General features: G+C 44.4%; 1 protein-coding gene across 2 annotated transcripts; it reads left to right on the top strand.

The window, feature by feature from the left end:
- The first annotated feature begins 1,158 nt into the window (after positions 1-1,158).
- Positions 1,159-24,378, top strand: LOC132823778 (signal-regulatory protein gamma-like). Of its 2 annotated transcripts, none has more exons than XM_060837796.1 (6): positions 1,159-1,188; positions 6,269-6,586; positions 12,322-12,627; positions 17,996-18,112; positions 20,855-20,889; positions 22,132-24,378. In XM_060837796.1, the coding sequence occupies exons 1-6, from the start codon at positions 1,167-1,169 to the stop codon at positions 22,321-22,323; spliced, it is 990 nt and encodes a 329-aa protein (XP_060693779.1). In that variant the 5' UTR covers positions 1,159-1,166; the 3' UTR covers positions 22,324-24,378. The 2 variants fall into 2 exon arrangements, with proteins under 2 accessions (XP_060693779.1, XP_060693778.1); XM_060837795.1 differs by lacking the exon at positions 1,159-1,188 and adding an exon at positions 5,968-6,070.
- Positions 24,379-26,510: the final 2,132 nt, after the last annotated feature.

Genomic DNA, 26,510 nt, shown 5'->3' with positions numbered 1-26,510 from the left:
ACACTTAAAAACTATGTACTTACATGTTCCTGTGCTGTGAGTTCTCCCACACAGGTTCCTCCAAGATCAATTGTGAATTTCACTGTTTGTTAATTTTTCCAACACATACTCCGATGTCCAGAGTTACATGAACTCAAACAGCAAAGGCAGTAACTGTGCAGATTCATTGCGGTGTCAGTTAGCATTGTCGGTTTCTTTCTCTCTCTTCTCCCTCACTGACCATGTGGTCACTGCCTTTTGTCTGTCTTCCTCCTTTTAAAAGTGCCATTGTTTTAATATTTTCTCCTTGAAGTTCCAAAACAATGCAACAGTATATAAAACAATAATTGCAGCTCTTGAAATTCAAGGATATCACCTCCAAAACCTCAAACACCTCAAAAAGAGCAGCTCTTACAGCCACAATTGTTCCTGTCCTCCATCTTGGATTACCCAGAATTCTCTTTTTTTACATCTCCAACGCTTCATTTCATTATGGCTTCAATTCTTTCTCTTTAGAATTCTTTGGCTTCCTGGACCCTTCATATAATTGAGCTTACACATCCTCACCTTCAAATTTACCTTCAATTTGTAAAGAAACACCTCTGGTCTTGAACCATTAAAACCAAAATTTTTACACTAAGATAATCTGTGTCCTAATGGTTGTAATCTTCCTTTAGGAGCAACTGTCTTATGCATCTAACTTCAGTGCAACTTCTATAAAACCTGCCAAAATGCAACTTAAATGCTTTTTCCTAAGCTACGGGTGTTCTCCCTCATCAAAAGAAAAAATAAATCAACCTCTGATCTTTTGACTAAAGGCCATTCCATACCTGTTTACTCTATTTACTATCAACTCGGCCAGTGGAAAGAAGACTCTGACACACCATGAATGCTCCTTCTAATATTATATTTTGAAATGAATCACCAAGGCTCCAGCAATATTTATAAGATAATTGTAAAAGTTCTTCTCAGACCCAGCAAAAAGCCACATGCCACTAGTTCCAAATTCAACTTCTAAATTAAATAACATTAAAATATATGTCAATCACACAGTTTGTACCACAATTTTATTTTTTGCCAATGTGTAACTAAAGTTATGATGAAAGTTTTTTTTTCAGGTGCATTCAAATTCTATACAAGTAAATGGTTCTTAAATTCAAGAGCTCTTTGAGTGAGTAATAAGCGATATGGGTAAAGGAGAAGCTGCAGGTATGATGTACTTGGATTTCTCAAAGATATTTGATGATGTCAGAGCTGCATGCTTATGCTGTAGGTGATATCATATTGGCATTGATAAAGAATTGGGTGGCTAACCAAAGCAGAAACTATGGATAAATGGGAAAAGTAGGGGAATCTTTGGATTGACAAATTGCAATGACTGAAGTCTTAAAGGGATCAGTATTGAAACCTGAACTATATACAATCTATATGAATGACTTGGAAGGCTGCATGGTAGCTAGATTTGCTGATGACACCAAGTTAGGGAGGAAAGTAAATTGTTGATCGTAGCTAAAAGGATGTAGACAGACTGTGAGTGCGCAAGGATTTAGCAGAATGGGTATAATCTGAGAAAATGTGAACTACTCCACTGCTGCAGGAAGAATAAAAAAGCAGTGTACTTATTAAATGAAGAGCCTGTGTATAGAGAGATCTGAGTGTCCTCATACACAAATCACACAAGCTTAGTATTCATCTTTCGCAAAATGAAATGTATAAAATCCTGAGGGGACTTGATGGGATGAATACAGGGATGCTTACCCCTTGTGGGAGATGTGAGAGTTAAAGATATAGTTTCAGAACAAGAAGTCTTGCTTATACAATGGCGAAGAGGAGAATATTGTTCGCTTGTCGAGTTAGTGGTTTGTGGCATTCTCTTCCCCAGACAGCACTGGAACTGTACGATCTATTTGTATACCAGACTGATTTAGCTCGATTTTTGATGAACAGGGAAGTGAAAGATTGTAAGGTGTAAACAGGAAAGTGCTGTTGTGAACACAGATTTCCCATGATTTTATCATATGGTAAAGCAGGCTTCAGGGGTCAAATGGCTATTCTGTTCCCATGTTCCTACGCCACCTAGCGGTCGAGGAATGTGTGTGCCATTTGCTTGGGAGCGCCTTTTTAGATTAGATTACTTACAGTGTGGAAACAGGCCCTTCGGCCCAACAAGTCCACACCGACCCGCCGAAGCGCAACCCACCCATACCCATACCCTTATATTTACCCCTTACCTAACACTACGGGCAATTTAGCATGGCCAATTCACCTGACCCGCACATCTTTGGACTGTGGGAGGAAACCGGAGCACCCGGAGGAAACCCACGCAGACACGGGGAGAATGTGCAAACTCCACACAGTCAGTCGCCTGAGTCGGGAATTGAACCCGGGTCTTCAGGCGCTGTGAGGCAGCAGTGCTAACCACTGTGCCACCGTGCCGCCCACCGTGCCTCTTGGATATTTCTGACCAAGGACAAACCTGTAACTGAGGAACAAGTTGTGCAGATGCCTGGAGACAACTTGAGGCGGGGTTTTCCACAGGTCAGGAGGTAGCACGCGGAGCTCTGTCTGGGTAGGGCAGGGGCTCCTGTGGGCATTAGTGGGTGGGCGGGGGGAGAGAGGGAAATAGCCGAAACCCTCATCTATCTGCTCTTTGTCAACCCTCCCTCCCCTGAGCCAGTCTCACTTGCCTTTGAGCTGAGAGCTGGCGATTTCTTCCTTTTTTAAAGCATCATCTTCCCCTCCCACCATGATCCCTGTGCCTTGGATGGGAGGGTTCCTCAGTAACCACACATCAAGTCCTTGCGGTGTTCAGTTGCTCCAGGGGATGCACTTTCCTGTTTATCCCTACAATCTTTCACTTGTTCATCAAAGATCTAGCTTACTCAGCCTTGTATGGTGGATGGTACAGTTCCAGTGCTTTTTGGGGAAGAGAATTCCACAGACCAGTGACCTGATAAGTGAACAATATTCTCCTACCCTTGCCTTGAGGAGCTGAGGCAAGGGCTGACACAGGGTGAAGCAATATGAACGAGCAAGTAACGGAGATGGGCAGGGTTAGGTTCTCCCCCTATTAGAGGAGGAATTAATTACCGAGTTCTATTCACTTGGATGGAGATGCTATACCACAGAGCCATCAACACACAGGATTATTCTGGAGCAACATCAGGAAGAAACATGTTGGGTTCTCCAGCCTTTCCCAATTCCCTGATTGGAGAGAGACTGGAGGAGTCTGTCTCTAACAAGAGGGACATGATGTCTTCAGTTTTTCCCTTGATGTCTCCATCCACAGGTAGATGGCCCCTTGAAAGGAGTATGGAACACAGACACCTACTGAGTGTACGTCAATCTTCATTCAGCAAGAGCCTCTCTATTTAAACTGCCAGCTGGAACAGGAGGAAGCACAGTCTGCCCCTGGATAGTCCAGCACCTGACTGGAGGGCAGCAAGGTAATCACCAGCTCTCAGCTGGAATAATGAGGCCATGCTAAATTGCCCATTGTGTGAGGTGTATTAGTCAGAGGGAAATGGATCTGGGTGGGTAATTCTTTGGAGGGTCGGTGTGAACTTGTTGGGCTGAAGGGCCTGTTTCCACACTGTAGGGAATCTAATAAAAAAATAAGAATATGGCAGCCTCATTATTCCACCACTCTTTTCTGTGCCCATTTTCCCATCTTAGGATCTTGTTGTCTCCAGAGGTCAGTGTGTACCATGGCATTCTTGTTCCTTTATACTATTTAGTTCCATTTTGATTGATTTTGCTTCATATTCACAGAAATTATAGAATCCCTCCAGTGTGAAAGCAGGCATTGGCCCATTGAGTCCACACCCATCCTCGGAAGAACATCCCACCCAGTTCCTGTAACTCTGCATTCCCCATAGCTAACCAACCTAGCCTGCGCACTATGGTCAATGTAGCAATGGCCAATCAACCTAACCTGCACATCTTTGGGTTGTGGGAGGAAACCAGAGCACCTGGTGTAAATCCAGGCTGGTACAGGGAGAATGTGCAAACTCCACACAGACAGTCACCTGCAGCTGAAGTTGGACCTGGATCCCTGAAGCTGTGAGGCATTGAGCCACCTTGCCATGACTTCTGAGATACATGAATGTTTGATCTCAAATCATGTAAAGCCAATGAGGACATACTGAATAATGCATAACTTTCATCACTTAGGATCTAGCAAGACACTCCATGGGCCTCCGAGCATTATCCTACTTGAGATTCAATAAGAGTGTCCCAGAAGGATCTAACATTTATCCGGAAGCCAGATTTCCAGCAGGTATTCCCTGGATTGGAGGATCTCTCTCTGCTCCCAAGAACAGCAGCAGAAGAGAAATCAGGACTGTCGATACACAAGAGTTACCACAACCCCAGCTCTGAGTGGGACTATCAATCCTTTGGCAGCAATGTATCTGGAGATTACAGCAAGTCCCTGAATGGTGGAAATGGGCATTGGCCAGGGCTCTGGCAGGTTAAATGGTGATATATTTCCAGTCTTTCATTCAGTATATTGTTTTCATATTTTTTTCTTCTTTTTTACCCCCACACCACCACCTAACTGTGGTCGTGCTTATATTTAGCCCAGCACCCAGGTTGTGCATGTGCAGGTGTGAGACACAGTGAGAGACAACAGGTGTATAAATCTTTATTCAGTTTCCACCACCAGGAAGAAAGGAAACTCCCGAGTGGCCAGTGACAAGCAGTGGCCTTCTCAGAGGGCAAAGCTGTGTGGTCAAACAGTGAGGGGGAGGGCAGGGATCAAATCAAAATAGAGTTGGAGGGAGAAATAATACACTCCACTCCGTCTGGTGCCCACTTCTCCCTGAACAGCTCCAGGGTGTTGGTGGGCACTGTGTGCTCCTTCCCCAGGGATACCCAGGCTCTGACATATGTGCGGAAGAGGGGCAGGCAGCTGGCCATATATTCTCTATTGGGGATGAAGTTGTGAAATTAACTAATTGTTGACCGTGATTTCCTTTTATTTCTCAGTAAAGAAAAGAGATGAATTAAATATACAGGTTTCTGATGATAAGGAAGCCTTTGTGTCACACCTGCCCAGAGACTTACTCTGGGGTTTTACACAGCACGTTGCAATCAGGCAAACGGCTAGATGGTGTAGTGCCCTCCACAGGGGGCACCCAGCATCCGTGGGAAAGGGCACCCACTCAGATAAAACTGTTCATAAACAGCTCAGAGCCTGAAAGAGGGGAAAACAGTCTATTGAATGTAATATTACATTCAACATCAATCGGCACAGAGGAAAATGGGATAGGAGAGAATGGACTGGAAGGTTGGGGGAGGCGGAGGGAAGACAGAAAGAAATAAAGAATAATTCACTGATTATTAAAGTCTGCAGCAATGATTGGAGGCTGGAGGAATGGGACTCTATAGCTCTGTAAAGGTGTTCATGTTCAGTGCTGGAACTGGTGAAGAAAGACTGCGCTGCTCGCCCCGAGTGGACCAGAGTGCTCACCTCTGACCAGGTTCAGTGTGTGATCGCTGCAGTGAGGGGGGGGGGGGGGCAGCGTGAATTACCCTGGCGGAGGAGCTAGACATCACCCAGTGAGAGGAGGGGGGGGAGGTGCCAGAGGGGGGGAAGAGTTTGTGGGAGCAGCTGAGGGAGCTGGAGGAGGGGTCTGATGGAGGGAGTCAGTGAGAGCTGCTGAGAGACAGGGGCTGGGCTGGGCGCTGAGGGAAGGGGGAGAGGCCTCACCGCTAACTGGTGGGGAAGGCGGGCCATCAGCAACTCTGGGCTGTGGAAAGCGGTGGTTTCGCTCTGAGTGATACAGAGGGGGAGGGGGGAGGGTTTCTGAGTACTGGGGGCGGGGTGACTGATCCTCTGCTAACATTTCTGCGTTGATCTTTCCGGGAGATGTGACAGTTTCTCAGCTGTGTGTGTGTGTGTGGAGGGTGGGAAGGTGATCCTGGGAAAGGACCTGGGAAACCGCAGTTTGAAGCTGGGGGAGGGGGGGGTCGGGGAGGGGGTGGTCAGATCCCTTTTGGGAAACAGCCTGGCCCCTGGTTTGGAACATGAGCAGCCGGTTGCCCGTTCCCTGTGGGCTCGCTATCGTCCTGACCGTTCTCTGTGAAGGTGGGAACCTCTTCCCTGCTCCTGGCTTGAGAGAATTCCTCCTGTTCTTCCAAACTCTCTCCAAGATTTTCAGGACATCCCGCGGCTATGGGGGCAGTAAAAGGCGCCATATAAATATTTTGCCAGCTCTGTCTGGCCCGGGACGGCTGTGTTGAGTGTTTCTGTCTGAAGGATATTTTTTTCCCTCTCTCTCCACAGTCTCTGGGAATTCCAAGTTCAGCGTGGGTCAGTATCCGGAAATTCTGAACGCCACAGTCGGTTCCAACGCAACTTTCTACTGCAGTTTCCCGTTTGCTCGGGATGTTTCCACGGTCCAGGTGAACTGGTGGAGGGACGGGGAGCGGGGCTTTCTCCTGAGAAGCAGCGATTCCAGGTATCACTTCGAAATCCGGAATAAAGCCAGCGCCGCCTTTCACCTTCTGCATGTGGATGTGTCCGATACCGGGCTCTATTACTGCCGCGTTAGCAACCAGGGCAAAGCGGGGCAAGGCAGCGGCTCCCGGCTCCTGGTCACCGGTAAGTGAGTCACATTCTACACCCTCACCCCAACTCAACACAGTGCGGACCATCCCGCCGACGTTCAAATCTGAGGGAGGGTCCAGATCACTCGGAGAGGGTCTCAGCCAGGACAATACTCCGAAAACATTACTCATCACCTTCCTGACCTCCAGCTCCAGGGAACTGGGACCCACTCAATCCTGCTATCATTTCACACCCGGGCTATTGGCTGGAGGATGGGGTGGGGTAGTGGGGGGGGGGGGGGTGATTACAAGGTGTTTAAGAAATGATGAGCCGGTGTTGGACTGGGATGGGCAAAGTCAACAAATCACACAGCACCTGGATATAGTCCAGCAGGTTTATTTGGAAGCACTAGCTTTCGGAGCGCTGCTCTGAACGCTCGTGTTCCCAAACAAACCTGTAGGATTATAACCTGGTGTTAGGAGATCTTTAATGAGTTATTCCGTACTCCATGGCAGCGTCAAACTGGGAAACTCTTCACAAAAAAACAATGTAAATGAGCAATTGAAATTGTGGCTATTTAATGACCAAGCAACACGGTATAAATGTTGCTGAGTCTGTCCAGGGCTTTAGTGAGACCACACCCGGACTACTGCGGACAGTTTTGGATTCCTTAAAGAGGGCTGTAGATTTAAGGCAGTTCCGAGCTGGTTCCCTAAATTGATCCCAGAGATATGGGGTTTGTTTTATGGGGAGAGATTGAGCAGTTTGAGGTGACACGGTCTGGGGTTTAGCAGAATGAGAGTTGATCTAACTCAGGTATCTAAGATGCTCAAGGAGATTGAATGGGAGAGAATGTTTCCCCTCGGGGGTAATAAAGGAGAGAGTTAAAAATCACACAATATCAAGTTATAATCCACATAAACCTGTTGGATTATAACCTGGTGTGGTGTGATTTTAACCCTCTCCTTCCTGATGTGGAGGTGATGGTGTTGGACTGGGGTGGACAAAGTTAAAAATCACACGACACCAGCTTATAGTCCAACAGGTTTGAAAGCTAGTGCTTCTAAATAAACCCGTTGGACTATAACCTGGTGTGTGATTTTTAACTTTACCTAACAAATGTAATGAGGAGAGAGATGTTTAAATGAATAACGTGTTAAAGGAAGGTGAGTGGGGTCGAGGCTGGGCCAGACCAGCGCTGATGATATTGAATGTTGGTGTGGATTTTTCCTCCTTCTCACAGGCTATTTTTTTAAATGAGCCGTGTCTTTTGCAGTAAACCTGGATTTGATGGGAATATTTGAGCAGGGATTAACCATCTCGGGGCCGGAGAGTCGTTTTGGATAACCGGCTGATGGCGGCTCGGCGCCCATTCAATCCTCATCCCTTTCTCCACCGCAGATTAACCCCGGGCTGGGCTCTGCAGTAAATGGGATCTCACTGTGTGTTCCTGAACCCGGCGGAATATCCCAGTCAGCTCCAGACTTTCCCTATAATCCCTGAAAGGCAGATGAAGCCGGGATTGAAATCCTGTGGAATATGAGTGGATTCCCCCTGAGCTGTAATGGATTGCCTTGCTTTCCCTGCAGTATTACACCGGTGTAGTCAGGACAGAGAGGAATAGACCTGCGAACGATTAAACATTAAAAAAAACACTTTAGACTGAAATTTACACAGTGGGGGGTCTGTATTAAAATTAATATATGTTAACATGAATATAAAATCAAACTCCGTTAATTAGCGGCTTAATTTAGTCGCTTATATCTAGGAGTGAACAATAATTGAAGGCCGTAATAAGTGAGTTGAAAATGTGTTGCTGGTTAAAGCACAGCAGGTCAGGCAGCATCCAAGGAATAGGAAATTCGACGTTTCGGAAGGGCTTATGCCCGAAACGTCGAATTTCCTATTCCTTGGATGCTGCCTGACCTGCTGTGCTTTAACCAGCAACACATTTTCAATTGTGATCTCCAGCATCTGCAGACCTCATTTTTTACCCGGCTGTAATAAGTGAACCCATTTTAATAATCTCACAAACGCTTGACGACTTTATAACATTATCTCTCTTGTGTCACTTGCATTTAATGCTGGAGATTTATTCCCTCTCTTTATCCCTACATTCCATCCCTTTATCCCTATATTCCGTCCCTTTACAGTATTCCTATATTGCCTCCCCTTTATCCCGATATACCAGTCACTTACGCCTATATCCCCTCCCTTTATCTAATACTGCTCTCCCCCCCCCCCCCCCGCCGTCCTATATTACACCCCCCCTCCCCTTATCCCTTCCAGGAGCCCAGCTCCTGATCTTCCCTAGAGTTTAGTGACAATGGAATCGGAGGCAATGTCAGGAAGACCGTCTCATTGCACGGAAAGATCCCAGGAAGGGGCCGGCTCTTCCACGGGACACTGACCCAGGGTCGTGCTCTGACTCCCCCCCCCCCCTCCCTGACAGGTTGAGGACACTGTGCTCTGGGTGCGGATGGTCCTGAGAGGTGGCTGGACTGTGTTGCTGGAAAAGCGCAGCAGGTCAGGCAGCATCCGAGCAGCAGGAGAATCGATATTTCGGCTAAAAGCCTTTCATCAGGAATCCTGCTCCTCAGATGCTGCCGGACCTGCTGCGCTTTTCCAGCACCACATTCCCGACTCTGATCTCCAGGATCTGCAGCCCTCACTTTCTCTGGTCAGCAGCCGCCTGTTGCCCTGAGCTCAGAGACCTGGACACTCCGGGCCCCCGGACAGACACCAGGCGCGGGGCTTTGACCAGGCAGCGGGGCTATTTATTGTTAAAATGGGGAAGGGGAGGGGGGGCGAGGTTGGTGATTGACCGACCCCGACTTTCCTTATGAAATGAGGCGCTCCCACAAAACAGAACATTCCCGGCTGCGACATCATTGGGAAAGGTCAGTGTCTTCGGAATTTCTTCTGTACAAAAGGTATTTGGCGTTTGTGTGGCGCCTACCCCTAGCACAGACTGAGAGGTGGCTGAGGGCTTTTCCCGGGAGTGGAGAGTGAGCAGGGGAGAGAGAGAGATGGAGACAAGCAGAGCTGGGGAGTGTGAATGGGCTGGCCACAGGGTCCTGGCTGTAAGGGGCCGGAGAGGGACTGACTGAGGGGTGACCCCGTGATGAGGCGCAGACCCAGAGAGGCACAGACCAGGCCTGGAGCAGGGGGGAGGCTGAGGGAGGAGGCTGGGGCTGTACAGTCGGTCTGGCAGGAGCACCAGCCTGACACCAGTCCCCCAACCACTTTCACTCAGCGTGTGCCAGTGAGCGGGCGGAATGGGAACTGGGACCCGCCGTGAAACTGTGCGGGAAATCCTTCCGCTGGGATCTTCCCGTGCCATCGCCCTATCGACTGTCCTGAACCGGGGATCCCGGGGCTGTCAGACCGTGATGAAATCGTTCATTTGAGAGTCGCTCGTTTACATAAAAATCAAATTGGACAAAGGGAAAGAACTCGGCAGCAGCGTCCAACAGCAGCAAGGCGTGTGGGGATCCGAACCCACCCCGAACCAGACAGTGCGGCAGGAACTCGGCAGCAGCATGTCTGTGTGTGTGTGTGTCTGTGTGTGTCTGTGCCTGTGTGTGTGCGCGTGTCTGTGTGTGTGTCTGTGTGTCTATGTCTGTGTGTGTCTGTGCCTGTGTGTGCGTGTGTGTGTATCTGTGTCTGTGTCTGTGTGTGTCTGTGTCTGTGTGTGTCTGTGTCTGTGTGTGCGCGTGTGTCTGTATGTGTGTCTGTGTGTCTGTGTCTGTGTGTGTGTGGAGAGAGATAACGTGGAGGTGCCACTGTGGGACTGGGGTGGATAAAGTGAAAAATCACACAACACCAGGTTATAGTCCAACGGGTTTATTTGGAAGCACTAGCTTTCGGAGCGCCGCTCCTTCAGGTGGTTGTGGAGAATAAGACACGGAATTTATCGCAAAATATTACAGTGTCATGCTCCTGAAATAATATACTGAGCAAACCGAGATTGCTGTTAATTCTTCCATCTTTTAGAATGGGTTGTAGATTTCGGTTCATTAACATGTAAATCCCAGAAGTTCTCTCAAGTTACATTCTCGAGATAATTTAAGTAACCGGGTGTTGTGTGATTTTTAACTCTGTGGAGAGTGGGAAAACAGTGTCAGGTCTGGTGTTCAGTGACCCTTGTTCGGGCTCAGAGACAGGCAGGCCGGTTCCCTCAGCAGCCAGGCTGAAAGAACAGGGCAAGTGAACACAACAAGCCCCATATCCAGTAAACCCCGCTGGCTGCAACAGCTGGGGACTGCAGCAGGACGTCCGTCTGTATGGCCCCATGTTCTCCTCAGAGACATTCCGAATTCAAGATCCCTCTCTCTTCCCTTCACAAAGGCAGCAATATCACCTCGGGGAGCCTGTTCTGCTCATCCGGGTCAAAACAATGGCTGCAGATGCTGGGAACCAGATTCTGGGTTAGAGTGGTGCTGGAAGAGCACAGCAGTTCAGGCAGCAGCCGAGGAGCAGGAAAACCGACGTTTCGGGCAAAAACCCTTCATCAGGAAAAAAAAATCAGACTGGACCGAACTAAATAACCTGACCTGCCCCTCATATGTCTTTTAGCAAATTTGGTTATTGTTAATTTAATGCCAATTATTATTTATGAACCGAACTCCCAGCAGTTACAATCGTTTTAATATCGGTTATTTCTGGAAGAAGATTCCAAAATTCCTATGTAGAAACATTTGTTCGCTTCATTCCTGAAAGGTCTGGTTTTAGTTCTTGCACCGTTAACCCGCCCTACACTCTCCAGGAGCAGAAATAACCTCCCTATATTCGGTCTCTAATCTCCTAAACTTCAATCACACCGCCCCCTGAGCTGCAGCGAATACAGCTGCATTTTCTGTCACCACTTTTTCTGACTTTGCCCTTGGGGGTAGACTTTAGAATAGAATAAAATAGATTTCCTACAGTATGGAAACAGACCATTCGGCCCTTCGAGCCCATCCCGACCCTCTGAAGAGCATCCCACACTGAACCCACCCCACCCTATCTCCTCGCATTGCCCACAGCCTGCACATCCCTGGGACAATGTTGCATGGCCAATCCACTTAACCTGCACAGCTTTAGACTGTGGGAGGAAACCGGAGCAAAGCAAATTGCATCCGTTCCCAGAGCAATCCCTCCCACTGCGGATGCTGCCTGAACTGCTGTGCTCTTCCAGCACCACTGATCCAGAATCTGGTTCCCAGCATCTACACTCATTGTTTTGACCTCCCTGGCCCAGGACCACTTCCAGAGACTACACCAAGGTATCTTAAAGCGCACACGTGGCTTGGGTCTAGTTGTGTTCTCACACTCCACGCACTGGAGCCAGAATTGCACCAATCTGTATCCGTTTTATGGCATTTTAATGACTGATGTTCTCCCCCTTCCCTTTCCCCACAAATCCCCCAGCAGTTAGAACAGGCTCCGTTCTGTCCCTCCCAATCCCAAAGTCTCACATTAGCCTCTACTGAAAAGTGCTTCCACTTTGACCCACATCCTTAGCCTCTCGATATCTCTGAGTATAACTATCCATCCACATGGCTAACCTTCACCCCCATCTGCAAACGGGCAAAAGTATTGCTCCCATTGCACAGAAAGGAAAAACAACAGGTCAGATTTAAACTCGTGTTGAGAGAATGTGGCTTCCACTGAATCCTAAAGGGGCGATTCAAGTGAAGGTGGCAATAATAAAAGGGGGCAGGTTGGAACTGACCCCAGTGGGACTGACTCCCGCTGGGAAGTGCCCCCCCCTGAATGGTATTGACTTGCTGCCGTCTCTTCCCAAGCCCCCCCGAATTCTCCGCAGATTGCCGCCACGCTGCTCGGGAGAGGCTCCGGGATCTTCCTCAGACTTACCTGTCTCTCTGGGGCCTTTCACTCGGACCAGCTGAGTGTCCGATGGTTTGTGAACGGCAGCGAGGTGCTGAGCGGGATCCGCAGCCAGGTCGAGCCGAGGCCGGGCCAAGGGTTCGAGGCTTCCAGTTCCCTGGAAGAGAGGCGGCCGGTCCGCAATGGGACGCTTTACAGCTGCCGGCTGTCGTACAGTGGGAAGCAAGTGGAGGTCCGGTACACCTACATCTCCGGGGCTGAAGGTACGGCGCTGTCCTACACATTGTTCGTGGGCTTTGGTGCCAGTCTGACTCCTCTCATCCCATGTGCCCAGCACTTGGCCCCTTACCCTTCTATGTCCTCGTGTCTCAGGTGCTTTGGTCAATGTGCTTTCTGAAACTAGTGGGAACCGAATGTGGGTCTTCATTATAAACTGACCATACTGTACACGGACACACCTCAGTCAGAAAGGCATTGCCTGCTAACAGCCTTCTCAAGGGAATGCCATTGAAGATTGAGAAATGATATCCAGGGCTTACAAAGACACAACCAGACTAATTACCCCCTCAAAGGGAAGGCCTCCTCCAGTGCTATCGGATTTCTTCCTTCCCCCTGTCAGTGGCCTTTCCATGTTTGAGAAGGAGCAGTTAATGGAACTTGAGAAATAAGAAAAGGATGATTATTGGAATTGTACTATAATCGCCCCCTCCCCTCCCCAATAGTCAGTTGGAAGTTGAGAAAACAATTTGTAAGGAGATCTCAGTTATCTGTAAGAATACTGGGGTGGTTATGGTAGGGGATTTTAACTTTCCAAACACAGACTGGGACTGCCATAGTGTTAAGGCTGTGGATGGAGAGGAATTTGTTAAATGTGTACAAGAACATTTTCTGATTTAATATGTGGATGTACCTACTAGAGAAGGTGCAACGCCTGACCTACTCTTGGGAAATAAGGCAGGGCAGGTGACTGAGGTGTCAGTGGGGCAGCACTTTGGGGCTAAATGGATGTTTTCTATTTGGACTTCAGGAAGGCCTTTGAATAAAGTGCTGTACAGAGGCTGCTGAGTAAGATAAGGGCCCATGGTGTTAAAGGCCAGGGGCTAGCATGGATAGAAGCTTGGCCGTCTGGCAGAAGGCAGAAATTGGGGATAAAAGGGTCCTTCTCAGGATAGAAGACAATGACTAATGATGTCCTGCAAGGGTCAGCGTTGGGAGCACAACCTACATTAACATCTAGATGAAGGGACTGAGAACATTCTGGGTAAGTTTGCGATGATACAAAGAGGGGCAGGTAGTATTGAGGAGGGGGGAAGGCCGCAGAAGGATTTGGACAAGTAAAGAGAGTGGGCTAAGAAATGGCAGATGGAGTGCAGTGTGGGAAAGTGTGAGGTCATGCACTTTGGGAGGAAGAATGGAGGCATGGAATATTTTCTGTGGGGAAAAAATTCAAAAATTCTGGAGCACAAAGGGATTTGGAAGTGCCAGTCCAGGATTCTCTGAAGGTAAATGTATAGGTTGAATCAGTAATTAGAATTGCAAATACAATGTTGTCATTTACCTTGAGAGGACTGGAATATAAAAACAGGGATGTATTTCTTAGGCTTTACAAGGCTCTGGTCAGAACACATTTAGAATACTGTGAGCAATTTGGGGCCGCACATCTCAGGAAAGATGCATTGGCCCTGGAGCAGGACCAGAGGAGGTTCACGGGAATGATCTCAGCAATGAAAGGCTGAGGAATATGAGGAACATTTGAGGATTCTGGGACTATACTTGATGCAGTTTAGAAGATTGAGAGAGGGACCTGATCGAGACTTAAAGAATACTAAATAGCCTGGACAAAATGGATGTTGGGAAGATGTATCTATTGGCAGGAGAGACAAGGACCCGAGAGCACCGCCTGAGAGAAAAGGGAATATCATTTAGAACGGAGATAGGGAGAAACTTCATTAACCAGAGGGGTGAATCTACGGAATTCATTGCCACAGAAGGTTTTTGGGGCCAGGTCATTGAGTCTATTTCAAACAGAGATAGTTAGGTTCTTGATTGAAAGGGGGAAAATAGGTTTTCAACCTCATCAGCCATGATTGGATGGTGGAACAGGTTCAATGGGCCAAATGGCCTAATTTATAATTCTATTAGTTTTGAAATAGTGATGGAAAAGGATCAACCAGATCTAAATGATAACCTTCAAAATTGGAGGAGGGCTAATTTTGACTGTTTTAGGTGAGAATGTTCAGAAGTTGATGAAGGATAGACATTCGCAGGTAAAGGGATGGCTAGAAAATAGGAAGCCATCCAAAATGAGAGTGAGAGTGCAGAGACAGTATATTTCTGTTGGCATGGAAGGCAAGGTTGTTAGGTGTAGGGAACGTGGATGAGGAGGGAAATTGAGGTATTGCTCAAGAATAAGAAGGAAGCATGTGTCAGGTACAGATAGCAGAGATCAAGGAAATCCCGAGAAGAATAGAAAGACAGCAGGAGTATATTTAAGAGGGACATTAGGAGGGCAAAAAGGGCACATGAGAGAGCTTCGGCAAGTAGGATTAAGGAGAATCCAAAGGGATTCTACAAATACATTAAGGACAAAAAAGTAACTTGGGAGAGAATAGGCCCTCTTAAAGATCAGCAAGACCACCTGGGTGTGGGACCATAGGAGATGAGGGAGGCACTAATGAGTATTTTGCACCAGTATTTACTGTGGAGAAGGGTATGGAAGAGAGAGAACATGGGAAACAAATTGTGACATCTTGAAAAATGTCCATATTACAAAGAAGGTGGTGCTGGACATTTCAAAAAGCATAAAAGTGGATAAATCCCCAAGATCTGATCAGGTGTACCCTAGGACTCTGTGGGAAGCTTGAGAAGTGATTGCTGAGCCCCTTGCTGAGATATTTGTTTCATTGGTAGCCACAGGTGAGGTACCAGAAGATTGGAAATTGGGTAATTTGGTGCCATTATTTAAAAAAAGATGGTAAGGAAAAGCCAGGGAACTATAAACCGGTGAGCCTGACATCAATGGTGGGCAATTTGTTGGAGGGAAACCTGAGAGACAGGATTTCCATGTATTTGGAAAGGCAAGGACTGAATAGGGTAAGTCAGCATGCTCTTGTGCATGGGAAATCATGTCTAATGAATGTGATTGAGTTTTTAAAAGAAGTAGCAAAGAGGATTGATGAGGGCAAAGTGGTGGATCAGGAGGGGCAAGGATAGGATAAATTGACAAGGTCTTTTCCCTAGGGTGAGAGAATCCAGAACTAGAGGGCATAGATTTAGGGTGAGAGGGGAAAGATATAAAAGAGACCTAAGGGGCAACTGTTTCACACAGACAGTGCTGTGTGTATGGAATGAGCTGCCAGAGGATGTGGTGGAGGCTGGTACAATTACAACATCTAAAAGGCATCTGGATTGGTATATAAATAGGAAGGGTTTAGAGAGAAATGGGCGAAATAATGGCAAATGGGACTAGATTAATTTCAGATAATTGGTCGGTATAGACGAGTTAGACCAAAGACTCTGCTTCCGTGCTGTACCGACTCTCTGACTCTATGTCTTGAGGGGTTTATGACCTGCAGCAATAACCATTTCCCATTCTGCCATCTCTGAGGAATAGTCCGTGTAAGGTATAGAAATGAGGTGCATTGCCCAAAAAAGATCATATCATTTTGACCAAATTCCTCGAGCCAATGGAAAGGATCCTGTGGAATTAAACCCATATTTTGTATCTTAACACGGGCTTACGTTCCCCACCAGCTACTTCATTCAAAGTCACTTGGATGATCTTCATTTTCAAACTAATTAATTTCCTTCAGCAAGTGAGGACCCTAACGAACCCCAATTGTTGCTGCAGCATTCTATTTTGGGATTTGTAGGAGAGAGATTCCCCTGGCCAGAGAGAAAAACCGGGAGGCAGACAGGATACGGACACATAATGGACTTTTATTCAAGCAAAAACCTGCTAGTACAGGGGGATGGCCAAAAGATTTTCCCTGAATCTGGCTTTGGCGTGAGAACATAATCATTTTCTTAATCTTCAGCTCCGATCGGAAAAGAAATCAATGACGCACTCTGATTTTAGACTAAAAAGCAATATTTTTATACATTGTGTTACAATAATCAATGTGGTTACTGTACACCTGATCAATGGACAGTCTTAAGTTCTTAGTTTTTTTTATGATGTTTAACAATTATTGTAATCTCTAGGCCTTGGGAACTTTCTATGCTGCATTCCAAAGTTGCTGGCTGTCCACTTTTTGATCATACCCCTCATTGTTTATCTCTAAGGACTGCTTGAATTCTATTGTCTATTGTACTGGCTATCTGTTATCAAATTCCATTACCTCGTAAAAAAGCTGATTCTGTTATAATTATTATTAATATTACAAGTTTTCTAATTTTTTTAGCTAATCAGACAACATATGCCAGGCATCTCTTCAATGTTCTTAATCATGTTGAATTCATAATTAGTAATTAGTAATCTAATCTAATCTAATCTGTGATTATTTAAAGAATCTTTAATTGTAATCTATTAATATTGTAAATAGTTTCAAAGAGACAGCTAATTTTTGCAAGATAGCTTTAGCTGCTGTTTTTATGGCTGAACACATTATTTCTAGTCTCATTAACAATTACATTTTGTGGTGATTTTTGAAGTTTTTGAGTTGCAATTTCATTTTGTTACAAATCTAAATGCTTTTTTAAAACCTTCTTTATTGCTGTGTTGTATTCTTTAGAATTTTGCCATTCAGATAATGTTTTATTTTGCCTTGGAATAATTTTCTTCTCAAAGCCCCATTTTTTTCACTTATGCTGAAGCAAGATTTTTTAAAGTCCAGCTATTTTTGTATCTCTTAAAAAAAGGAAATTGAAGCAAACTTGTAAGTTCCAGCCATCAAACAAAGCAGCTTCAACAGGATTGCAATGTAATGTGTATTATTCCATCTGTGCCTTGGCACAAGATATTTGTTTAGCAGAGAAATAGCTTGCTAAATGCCTGCTCACAAACTTGATGGCTCTTAAAAGTCATAATATTTCTACAGTTGGGATAACTCCTGCCACCACAATTCAGAAATTAAAGTAGAAATTGATCAAATTTAAATGGCGTTGATCAGTTACAGTAGCTGTGAAAGCTGAGATTGAGTGCAGCTCTGTGAGAGAAATGTTGATATTAACCCCAATGCCTTCAGTCCTTTGAAGGGACAGAGAGTGCAGACAGGTCAAAAAGAAGCTCCTCTAGTTCACGTCTAGACAAGGACCAACATCAATGATGAGCTTATTCAGACTATAAATGGGGAAATGCAAGTTTGTCACAGAGAAGACTTTTGCAGTGAATGAGGACACAGTTAGAATCGTAGGGGACAGAAAAGGTCAATTAAAGTATTTCTCCTCTACCCATTGTTCCATAGCCATCCTGACAATTTTAAGATACATATATATTTCTAACCAGTAAGTATTATTTACAACCGCTATGTTTGCTTATCAGGATGTGGTATTGTCAGATTAAATCACCTTCTTGTTCAATGTATCAGTGTTGGAGTGTATGAGTTTGAAGTATGCAATATGTTGTATTGTTCACACATTTCCTGTGGTGCGATTTTGCTATCACATTGAATTGTGTATTTGCACTTTGAGCTTTTGCAGAGCCAGACTCAGGTGTTCTGCCTTGGTGGATCTATATCGCTGTCGGGAGTGGGGTTTTCCTCCTGCTGCTTCTGATTATTACAATAATACGTTGTAAATTCTGCAGAGGTGAGCATATTGTTCTTTGATAATCAGTTTAAATGTAGAATTTTCAATGCACATTTTTTAAAAATACAAATTACAGTGAATTGAAGCGATAGTGCAAATGAATTATGTTTGGCTGAAACACCAGTACTATGAATTGAACAATCAATTCAACACTGAGGAAGTTGATATTCTCCTCTATTGATAAATAACAAATATTTTACACCATTAGTCAGTTGCCAGTTTGACATATAAATGGAATAATTGGTTTGGCATTTCAATTAATGCAAGGGTGAATGAATGATTCAATGCCATAGGTAGTTACTTGTGGTGCATCAAGTATCCTGACATTACAGCTAGCACATTGCAGCACTGTAGTCTAATTCTGTCCTGTTAATGGTAGATATGATAGAAAAAAACTGGTATGTAATATACCCAAGTTTGATAGGTTTGCCACCCTGGAATCCTGCAGTTTTCTTGTAAGTCTTCAGATAAATCTATTCTGACTCACCTTTTCAAAGTGTTAGGCCTTCAAAAATCAGTAAATTCTGCACTTAACAAATGCAAAGATTGAGGAATTGATAATGGGAAATTGGGAAATCACAGATCAAACTAATGCCATCAGAAGATTTAAACACAGTACATCTACCAGACTCCCTTTATCAACCCCTCAAAGAACTTTAACAAATTTATCAAATGAGATCCATTTCACAAAACCATACTGACTCTGTTTGATTGTGGTAAGCTTTTGCAGAGGAAGAATCAGGTATTCTGCCAGCCATTCAAACCAATATTTTGTATTGGTCTTCACAGTGGACGGCATTATAAAAATCCCAGAAATAACAGATAAGCAAGATATGGGTGAAAAGATTTTGTAACAGTTTCTAATGCAAGGGACAAATTAGTTGACAAATGAATGGGATTAGAAGCGCCAGGATCTGATGGCCTGCATCAGAGGCCTTTAAAGTAAGTAGCTGCAGAGATATTCATCAAAACATTCCAGAGATTACTGGACTCCAAGCAGGTTCCAGCAAATTGGTTGCTCCTATTCAAAAAGGGAAAGAACCAGAAAGCAAGAAACTATAGTCAGTTTTTCTAATGCCTGTCACTGGGAAGATCCAGAGTCCATTCTTAAAGAAGAAATGGCAGGCATTTAGAATAGCTTAACACAATCAAATAGTATCAACATGGTTATGCGAAAGGAAAATCATGTTTGACAAATTTGCTGGCATTCTTTGAGAATACAATAAGCAGAGTTGATAAAGGGGAATTGTTAGGATGTATTTACATTTTCAAATGACATTAAATTAGGTACCACATAAAAGGTTATTGCACAAAATGGAAGCTTGTGGTATTGGGAATGATATATAACATTGATTAGGATTGGTTGACATACTGAAGTCAGTCAGGATTAATAGTTCTTTTTCAGGTTGGAAAAACAAAGCTCTTGGATTGTCACAACATTCAGTCGTAATGCCTCAATTATTTACTGTCTATATTGGTGAGTTGGGAAGGGGGCAGAATGTAACATATTGATATTTGTGCATGTTACAAAAATAGATGGGAGAGCTTGCTATGATGAGGAAGTAAGGAATAGCAAAATAAGACAGAGAGGCTGAGAGAATGGGGAAAAATATGGCCGATGGTGTTTAATGTAGGGAAATGTGAGATAACAAATTTTGGTAAGAAGAATCAAAAGGAGAGAGATTCCATAAAAGTGCAGCACAAAAGGATTTGGAGATCCTTGTACTTGACTCTGAAAAATTTAGCATATAGCTGCAGGAAGTAATTAAATCAGTGAATTTTGGCCTTAATTGTTATACAGTTGGAGTTTAAAAACAGTAATTTTTCTTACAACTGTACAGGATGTCTGTGAAGTCACAGACATCTGGAGTACTGTATGCAGTTTTGGCCCTTGTATTTTTATAAAAAATGAGGTATAATGCCATTGGAGGCTGTTCAAAAGAGACTTAGCAGGCTGATTCCTTGGATAAAGAGATTGATTTTTCAAGAACAGCTCAGCACGTAGTGCTTTATTTATTAGAGTTTAGATAAATGATGGTGATTTTAATGAAACATACAAGATTCTGAGGGTCTCGACAGGGTAAATGTTGAGACAATGTTTCCATTAATGAGGGATTCTTAAACTAGGGGACATCATTGCAGAATAAGGAAACACTCTCTCAGAGGACAGGAAATGTTTGCAATTCCCAACCGCAGGGAATTGTAGAGATTAGATCACTGAAAGCATTTAAAGAGGAGGTAGACAGGTTTTTGAAATATCAGTGTTGATGGTACGCTGAACTAGCTTGAAGGAATTGAACCATGGGTAAAATCATCCAATGAACTCGATGAATAGCAAACCAGGCTTAAGGGGCAGAATGGCCTATTCCTGCTCCTTTTTTTCATACTCTTATCATTACAGTAATTAGAATAAGACTCACATTACTCTGACTGTATTCATAATGATGTGAAATAATTGGCAGCAAAAAGAAAATTGTTGCAGCAGTCAGTAGTGATCTGGTTAAAAACTCAAATATTTTGATTGCTCAAGCACTGGGATCTGTTAAATTAAATGAAACAGAGTGATGTCATACACATTCATTGAATGGTTCCTGGATTGGATTATAAAAGTGGGTTGTTGCTATGAATCATTGTGTCAAAGGCAGTTATACACTGAAGGACAATTTGTGATCTGTCTGATACTACTCTGGTAGAAAATTTATTTAAAAATAATGTTTTTAAAATCTGTTTATTCTCTGGTAGGCAGAAGACGAAAAAGAGAACACAGATGTGTTCAGGTAATTTTTCTATTAGCTCCTCTGTAATACTTTGAAAATGCAGGAGAGGGTTCTCACTGCATTTTTCCTTGGACATTCCATCTTGGATGTTGTCTTTATTGATTCTTTATAATTCACACTTATTGAGAGATTATACATATATGTATGCACATTTAATTATTCGACTATTCGGTTATAGGGTAGCACAATAGTTAGCGCTGTTGCCTCACAGCGTCAGGGATCCGGGTTTGTTTCCTGCTTGGGTGACTGTCTGTGTGGAGTTTGTATATTATCCCTGGGTCTGCATGGGTTTCTTTCCAGTTTCCACCCACAATCCAAAGATGTGTAGGTGAGGTGGATTGGCCATGCTGAAGTTACCCCATATTATCCAAGGAAGTGTAGCTTAGGTGGATAATCCTGGGGAAATGCAGGGTTACAGGGATAGGGTTAGTGAGTTTTGAGAAGATTTGTAGGTCAGGTTGAGGTTCTGGGTGTAAGTTTGCTCAGTGACCTGGAAGCTAACCTTCCAGCTCAGTGAGCCAACTTCCATCCAGTGATAGGGTGCCTGTGTGGTGGTGTGGTCTCAATGGGCTGAATTGTTTGCTTTCACACTGGAGGGATTCTGTGATGATTCTATAGACTTATCCAGCATGGAAACAGACACTTCAGTACAACTCGTCTAGACCAACCATATTCCCAAATTAAACGAGTCCTACCTGCCTACATTTGGCCCAAGTTCCTCCAAATCCTTCCTGTTCATGAACTTAACCAAATATCTTTTGTAACTGTGCTCGCATCCATCACTTTCTCTCGCAGCTCATTCCCCTCACGAACCACTCTCTGTGTAAAGAAGTTGACCCTTATGTCCTTTTTGAGTCTTTCTCCTTTCTCTTGCCAGTATCTTGTTGAAGTGACACTGCAAGTGTGTACCTCCACGGCATGGCCCCAAATTTAATGAGGGGATGCTGGAACTGATGTCCACCAACACCAAAACAACCAGCAGGTTTGGTAACAATGAAATTATTCAGCCCACCTAGTTAAGCTCACCAAATCCAGTCCCTGGCTTGCTGATGGAAGATGCAATTCAGTGCGTTTGGGACATGCAAACAAACATTAACAGGAAAGGTAACTTGCAGTCAGGTAAATAGTGAGGGGAGTGAAAGCCTGGGGACAAGTACAGTTTATTTCTTTATGGGGCACAGAAGGATTTGGTACTGTCAAGTTCAATGTCTTGCTGATATCCTTTGTACTCTTGGCTTCCAGCATATGCAGAAACCAACTAATTTCACAATGGCATATACAGCTATGGATTCCAGTGGCCCTTCAACAGGTACAAAGCACCAGTACGTGGAAAAGAAAACAGCTCGTCCCCACGTCCCACCAAGAAACCCACAGAGAGACAACAAACTTATTTATGCCTCACCACAACTCAGAAAGCAACAGGGCAGAAAATGAACCACACTGTGCAGTGAGCACACATGCAGCACAGCAGTTACTAGCAAGAAATTGGTTCTCCAATCTTAGCTCGACATGAATGAACATGCCAATGCAACAGCATCTTTTAATTAAAATGATAATATTGTCAGTAAGTTTTATTTTACTTTGTCCCCTCAAGAATGTTGCTAAGAACTTTTGTGTTATAAATATAACAAATGATATGACAATAACTGATGTTAGTGACAGTAGCCTCATTAATATGAGGCAACCGTTGGCTGAGTGCAGTGCTTGGTAAAGGAATTGTGTAGTCTTCATAAATTAAAACCAAAAGCTGAAATTGGATTTGAAAATTACAACAAAAATATCCAATTCTCTCTCCAACCCCTCCCCTATCCCAACATCCTTACCTTGAACAGCACAAAGTACATCAGCAAACACATCATGCACAGCACTTTCCTGTGATCATTTGACAATTCTGCTGTTCTTGTTTGATAGTGCAGGATTGATAGAAAGCCCCACCGAGTCAGTGTTATAATATTTCAGGGAAATAATTTGTGAGGGCACACCTGAGATTTTTCAAACAATAAAAAGGGACAATGATGATGTGTATAGGAAGGCAGTTTATGCAGAGCCAGCTGAGAAGGACATAAAATAAATAATGTTATCAGCGAAATATAACACACAGATTTTACGTGAAAAGAAAGTTTGGGAGAAGATTTGTAGCTCGGGTGCTTGTTGTTGTGATTCTGTTCGCCGAGCTGGGAATTTGTGTTGCAGACGTTTTGTCCCCTGTCTAGGTGACATCCTCAGTGCTTGGGAGCCTCCTGTGAAGCGCTTCTGTGATCTTTCCTCTGGCATTTGTAGTGGTTAGAATCTGCCACTTCCGGTTGTCAGTTCCAGGTGTCCGCTGCAGTGGTCGGTATATTGGGTCCAGGTCAATGTGCTTATTGATTGAATCTGTGGATGATCTGTGGAAAAGCGCAGCAAGTCAGGCACCATCCAAGGAGCAGGAGAATTGACGTTTCGGGCATGAGCCCTTCTCCTGCTCCTTGGATGCTGCCTGACCTGCTGCGCTTTTCCAGCAACACATTTTCAGCTCTGATCTCCAGTATCTGCAGTCCTCACTTTCTCTCTGAATGGAACTCAGCAATACATCCGTTCAACAGTTCACAGTAATTTCCATCATTCCATCCCAGATGCATTCAACTAAAACTTCCTTTGACATTACCTTAAGACATTGGAATGTATTCCGCATACTGCTTGCTATATTTCCAGAGTTAACCATATATTACTTGGTTTCTCACAGAATTGTATAAATAGGGGAAATTGGCCATTCATGCCATTGTACCTGTGCTAGCCCTTTGAAGCAGTTATTGAATTATTCACACTCCTTTCATACTCGAACCTATATCTTAGATTTTATTTGTATGCAAACATTAGTATATTTTAACCTCGCCGATTTTATTGTGTAGAACTAATTTACTTTCTGTCCAGTTTCCTCCATTCATCAGCATTGCATATTTTCTACTACCAGACCACTTTCCAAAGTAGTTGAGGCACTTACCATTAATTTCAAGAACATTGTTTTCCGTGGACCTGGGTAAAACTATAGCTTGAGATGCTACATATCTCAGATCATCCGACAGTTCCCACTAATGCGCAGACAACATCAATTCATTGTGGATGCTCCAATGGAGATGATTTCCAAGGACATCTCACTTGATGGCGTTGATTGACATGAATTGGTGGAAGAACCCTGACTACAGAAAGAAATGGGGATTATTGGGCAATAGACAAAGCAGCAGTTTTTTGTTTTGATGTTTTAATAATTAAACTAGTTTATCCCACAGGATCCCAGTCAGTTGGGGCAGAAGTTACAACAGCACATAGCTTTTTTTAAAATAAAAAAAATTTCTGTTGTTTGATCTGAAAATTGAGATTACCAATGGTTAAAACATTCAAGATGAGAGATTAAAGTCAGTGGTTTTGATCATTGTTCGGTATGCCCTGTGCACTGGTTGTGTGTAGAGTTTAAAAGATGTTTATCTCTGCATTGTAAGTTCTCTCGGCAAAATAAAGGCTTTTATTTCTGCAGCTGGAGCCGCCCGTTGTAATTTTCCTTCAGTTTGAGTTAAATAGTCGAGTTAATAAGCCCGAGTGATTAGATCCGTCTATTTGCAGTTGTACCTTTCTTAAAATGAAAACTTATTCCTTCATAAATATTAAAATGATTGATTGGAAGCTGTTTTTCTCTGGCGATGGGATGTGTTAAAACAGTCAATCCTATTCGGTAATCGCAAGATCTCCAATCCTGTAGGTTCTCATTTCGAAGTTGGGAAGTGAGGGGTGGAAGAATTATAGATAAAATATATTTTATGAACAAAATTTGCAAACATGCATCACAAAACATTTCCACTTGGAAATGACAGAATTTACAATCAAATTCAACTTGATTCATAACATGGTCCAGATGTCAGAGTTGTCTCGGTCTGAACAATCCCTGTTTGGAGGAGCCGGGGTTGGACTGGGGTGGACAAAGTTAAAAATCACCCAACACCAGGTTATAGTCCAACAGGTTTATTTGGAAGCACTAGCTTTCCCTGCGCTGCTCCTTCACCAGGAGGTTGTGGAACAGGATCATAGACACAGGATTTATAACAAAATAGTTAGTGTCAATGGAAATGATATATTAAACAAATTTAAATAATCCTTTTGCTATAGGTTCTGTGTCTTATGATCCTGTTTCACAACCACCTGGTGAAGGAGCAGCGCTCCGAAAGTTAGTGCTTCCAAATAAACCTGTTGGACTGTAACCTGGTATTGGGTGATTTTTAACTTTAAATAGTCGCTGCGGTAATGTCAAAAATGAGCCGGAGGGTAAAACATTTCAAATCGACAATTACAGTGCAGTAGAATTCCCCTGTATTCCACACCATGTTCCTCTGGGGAATGGTTGAACACAATCCGGTTGAGGTGTACAATACACATTAGCAGCGCCGCTGAACCGCAGTCAGGGAATGGACTAGTTTTCACTGAACACAACAAGTGCTGGAGATCACAGCGGCTCAGGCAGCACCCACGGGGAGGGAGCATTCACCGTGTTCTTGCTGAACAGCGGGCTGGCCGCTCGGAACCCACGCCTGAGACACCCCTTCGAAAAGGCAATGGGGAACTATGTGAGTGAGTGGATTTCTGCTCCTTGTTTTACAGGGAGGCGGATATACAAACACTACTGTTCTGTATTGATGCTCAGGATCGGAGTAAGGCACGCGAGGCTGGATTTAAATGTATGGGTAAAAGTTTCAGGGAAATTGGTCCATAATACATACTGTTAATAAATAGAGATGGTATATATTCCCATTGAGATAACAAATGGAAATAATGAATATTGCTCAGAGCGGGATTAACAGGTCGGTAGCTGTCTCAGTCTGTAGCTGCAGTCCTGCCTGTGGAGATGCTGTGCCAATTACTTGAGGATAATTCGATCATGCCAAGCCCTTCTCGGGCTCTGCACCCGAACTGTGGGCGGCACGGTGGCACAGTGGTAAGCACTGCTGTCTCACAGCGCCTGAGACCCGGGTTCAATTCCCGCCTCAGGCAACTGACTGTGTGGAGTTTGCACATTCTCCCCGTGTCTGTGTGGGTTTCCTCCGGGTGCTCCGGTTTCCTCCCACAGTCCCAAAAATGTGCAAGTTAGGTGAATTGGCCATGCTAAATTGCCCATAGTGTTAGGTGAAGGGGTGGGGGCGGGTCGGTGTGGACTTGTTGGGCCGAAGGGCCTGTTTCCACACTGTAAGGAATCTAATCTCCCCGTCTCCATTGAAGCTGCCTGCCGTATCATGTTACAAACAAGGTGTCCCAGACTCCTGAACGTCGACTCTCCTGCCTGACCTGCTGCGCTTTTCCAGCAACACATTTTCAGCTCTGATCTCCAGCATCTGCAGTCCTCACTTTCCCCTGTACCAGACTCTTGCCCTCTCATGTCACAGTCCTAAATTCAAACAGGGCGAGAGAGCTGGTGAGAGCTGATCAAACACTTTAACAATAACTGAGAGCCCACACAAAAACAACTGCCACCCGAAACCATGTGAAGGAATGGGGTTCCACCGGGAGTGCAGTGGGGACAGGGCTCTGTCCGAACAGCAGCTCGAAGCAGAATTATTCAATCCGGGTTGTGTTCAGACAGACAGTACCAACCTGAAAGG

This window comes from Hemiscyllium ocellatum, chromosome 17, assembly GCF_020745735.1.
Source record: "Hemiscyllium ocellatum isolate sHemOce1 chromosome 17, sHemOce1.pat.X.cur, whole genome shotgun sequence".
NCBI lineage: Eukaryota > Metazoa > Chordata > Chondrichthyes > Orectolobiformes > Hemiscylliidae > Hemiscyllium > Hemiscyllium ocellatum.
The sequence above is the reverse complement of the archived record's forward strand: the minus strand, read 5'-3'. Positions and strand labels throughout refer to the sequence as shown.

What these genes read in the sequence shown, in the direction of transcription:
- LOC132823778 (XM_060837795.1), top strand. Translation starts at nt 6,010, where the DNA reads ATGAGCAGCCGGTTGCCCGTTCCCTGTGGGCTCGCTATCGTCCTGACC. An exon ending in CCTGACCGTTCTCTGTGAAG is followed by an intron (nt 6,071 to 6,268) that starts GTGGGAACCTCT and finishes CTCTCTCCACAG; the next exon opens with TCTCTGGGAATTCCAAGTTC. An exon ending in ACGTTGTAAATTCTGCAGAG is followed by an intron (nt 18,113 to 20,854) that starts GTGAGCATATTG and finishes ATTCTCTGGTAG; the next exon opens with GCAGAAGACGAAAAAGAGAA.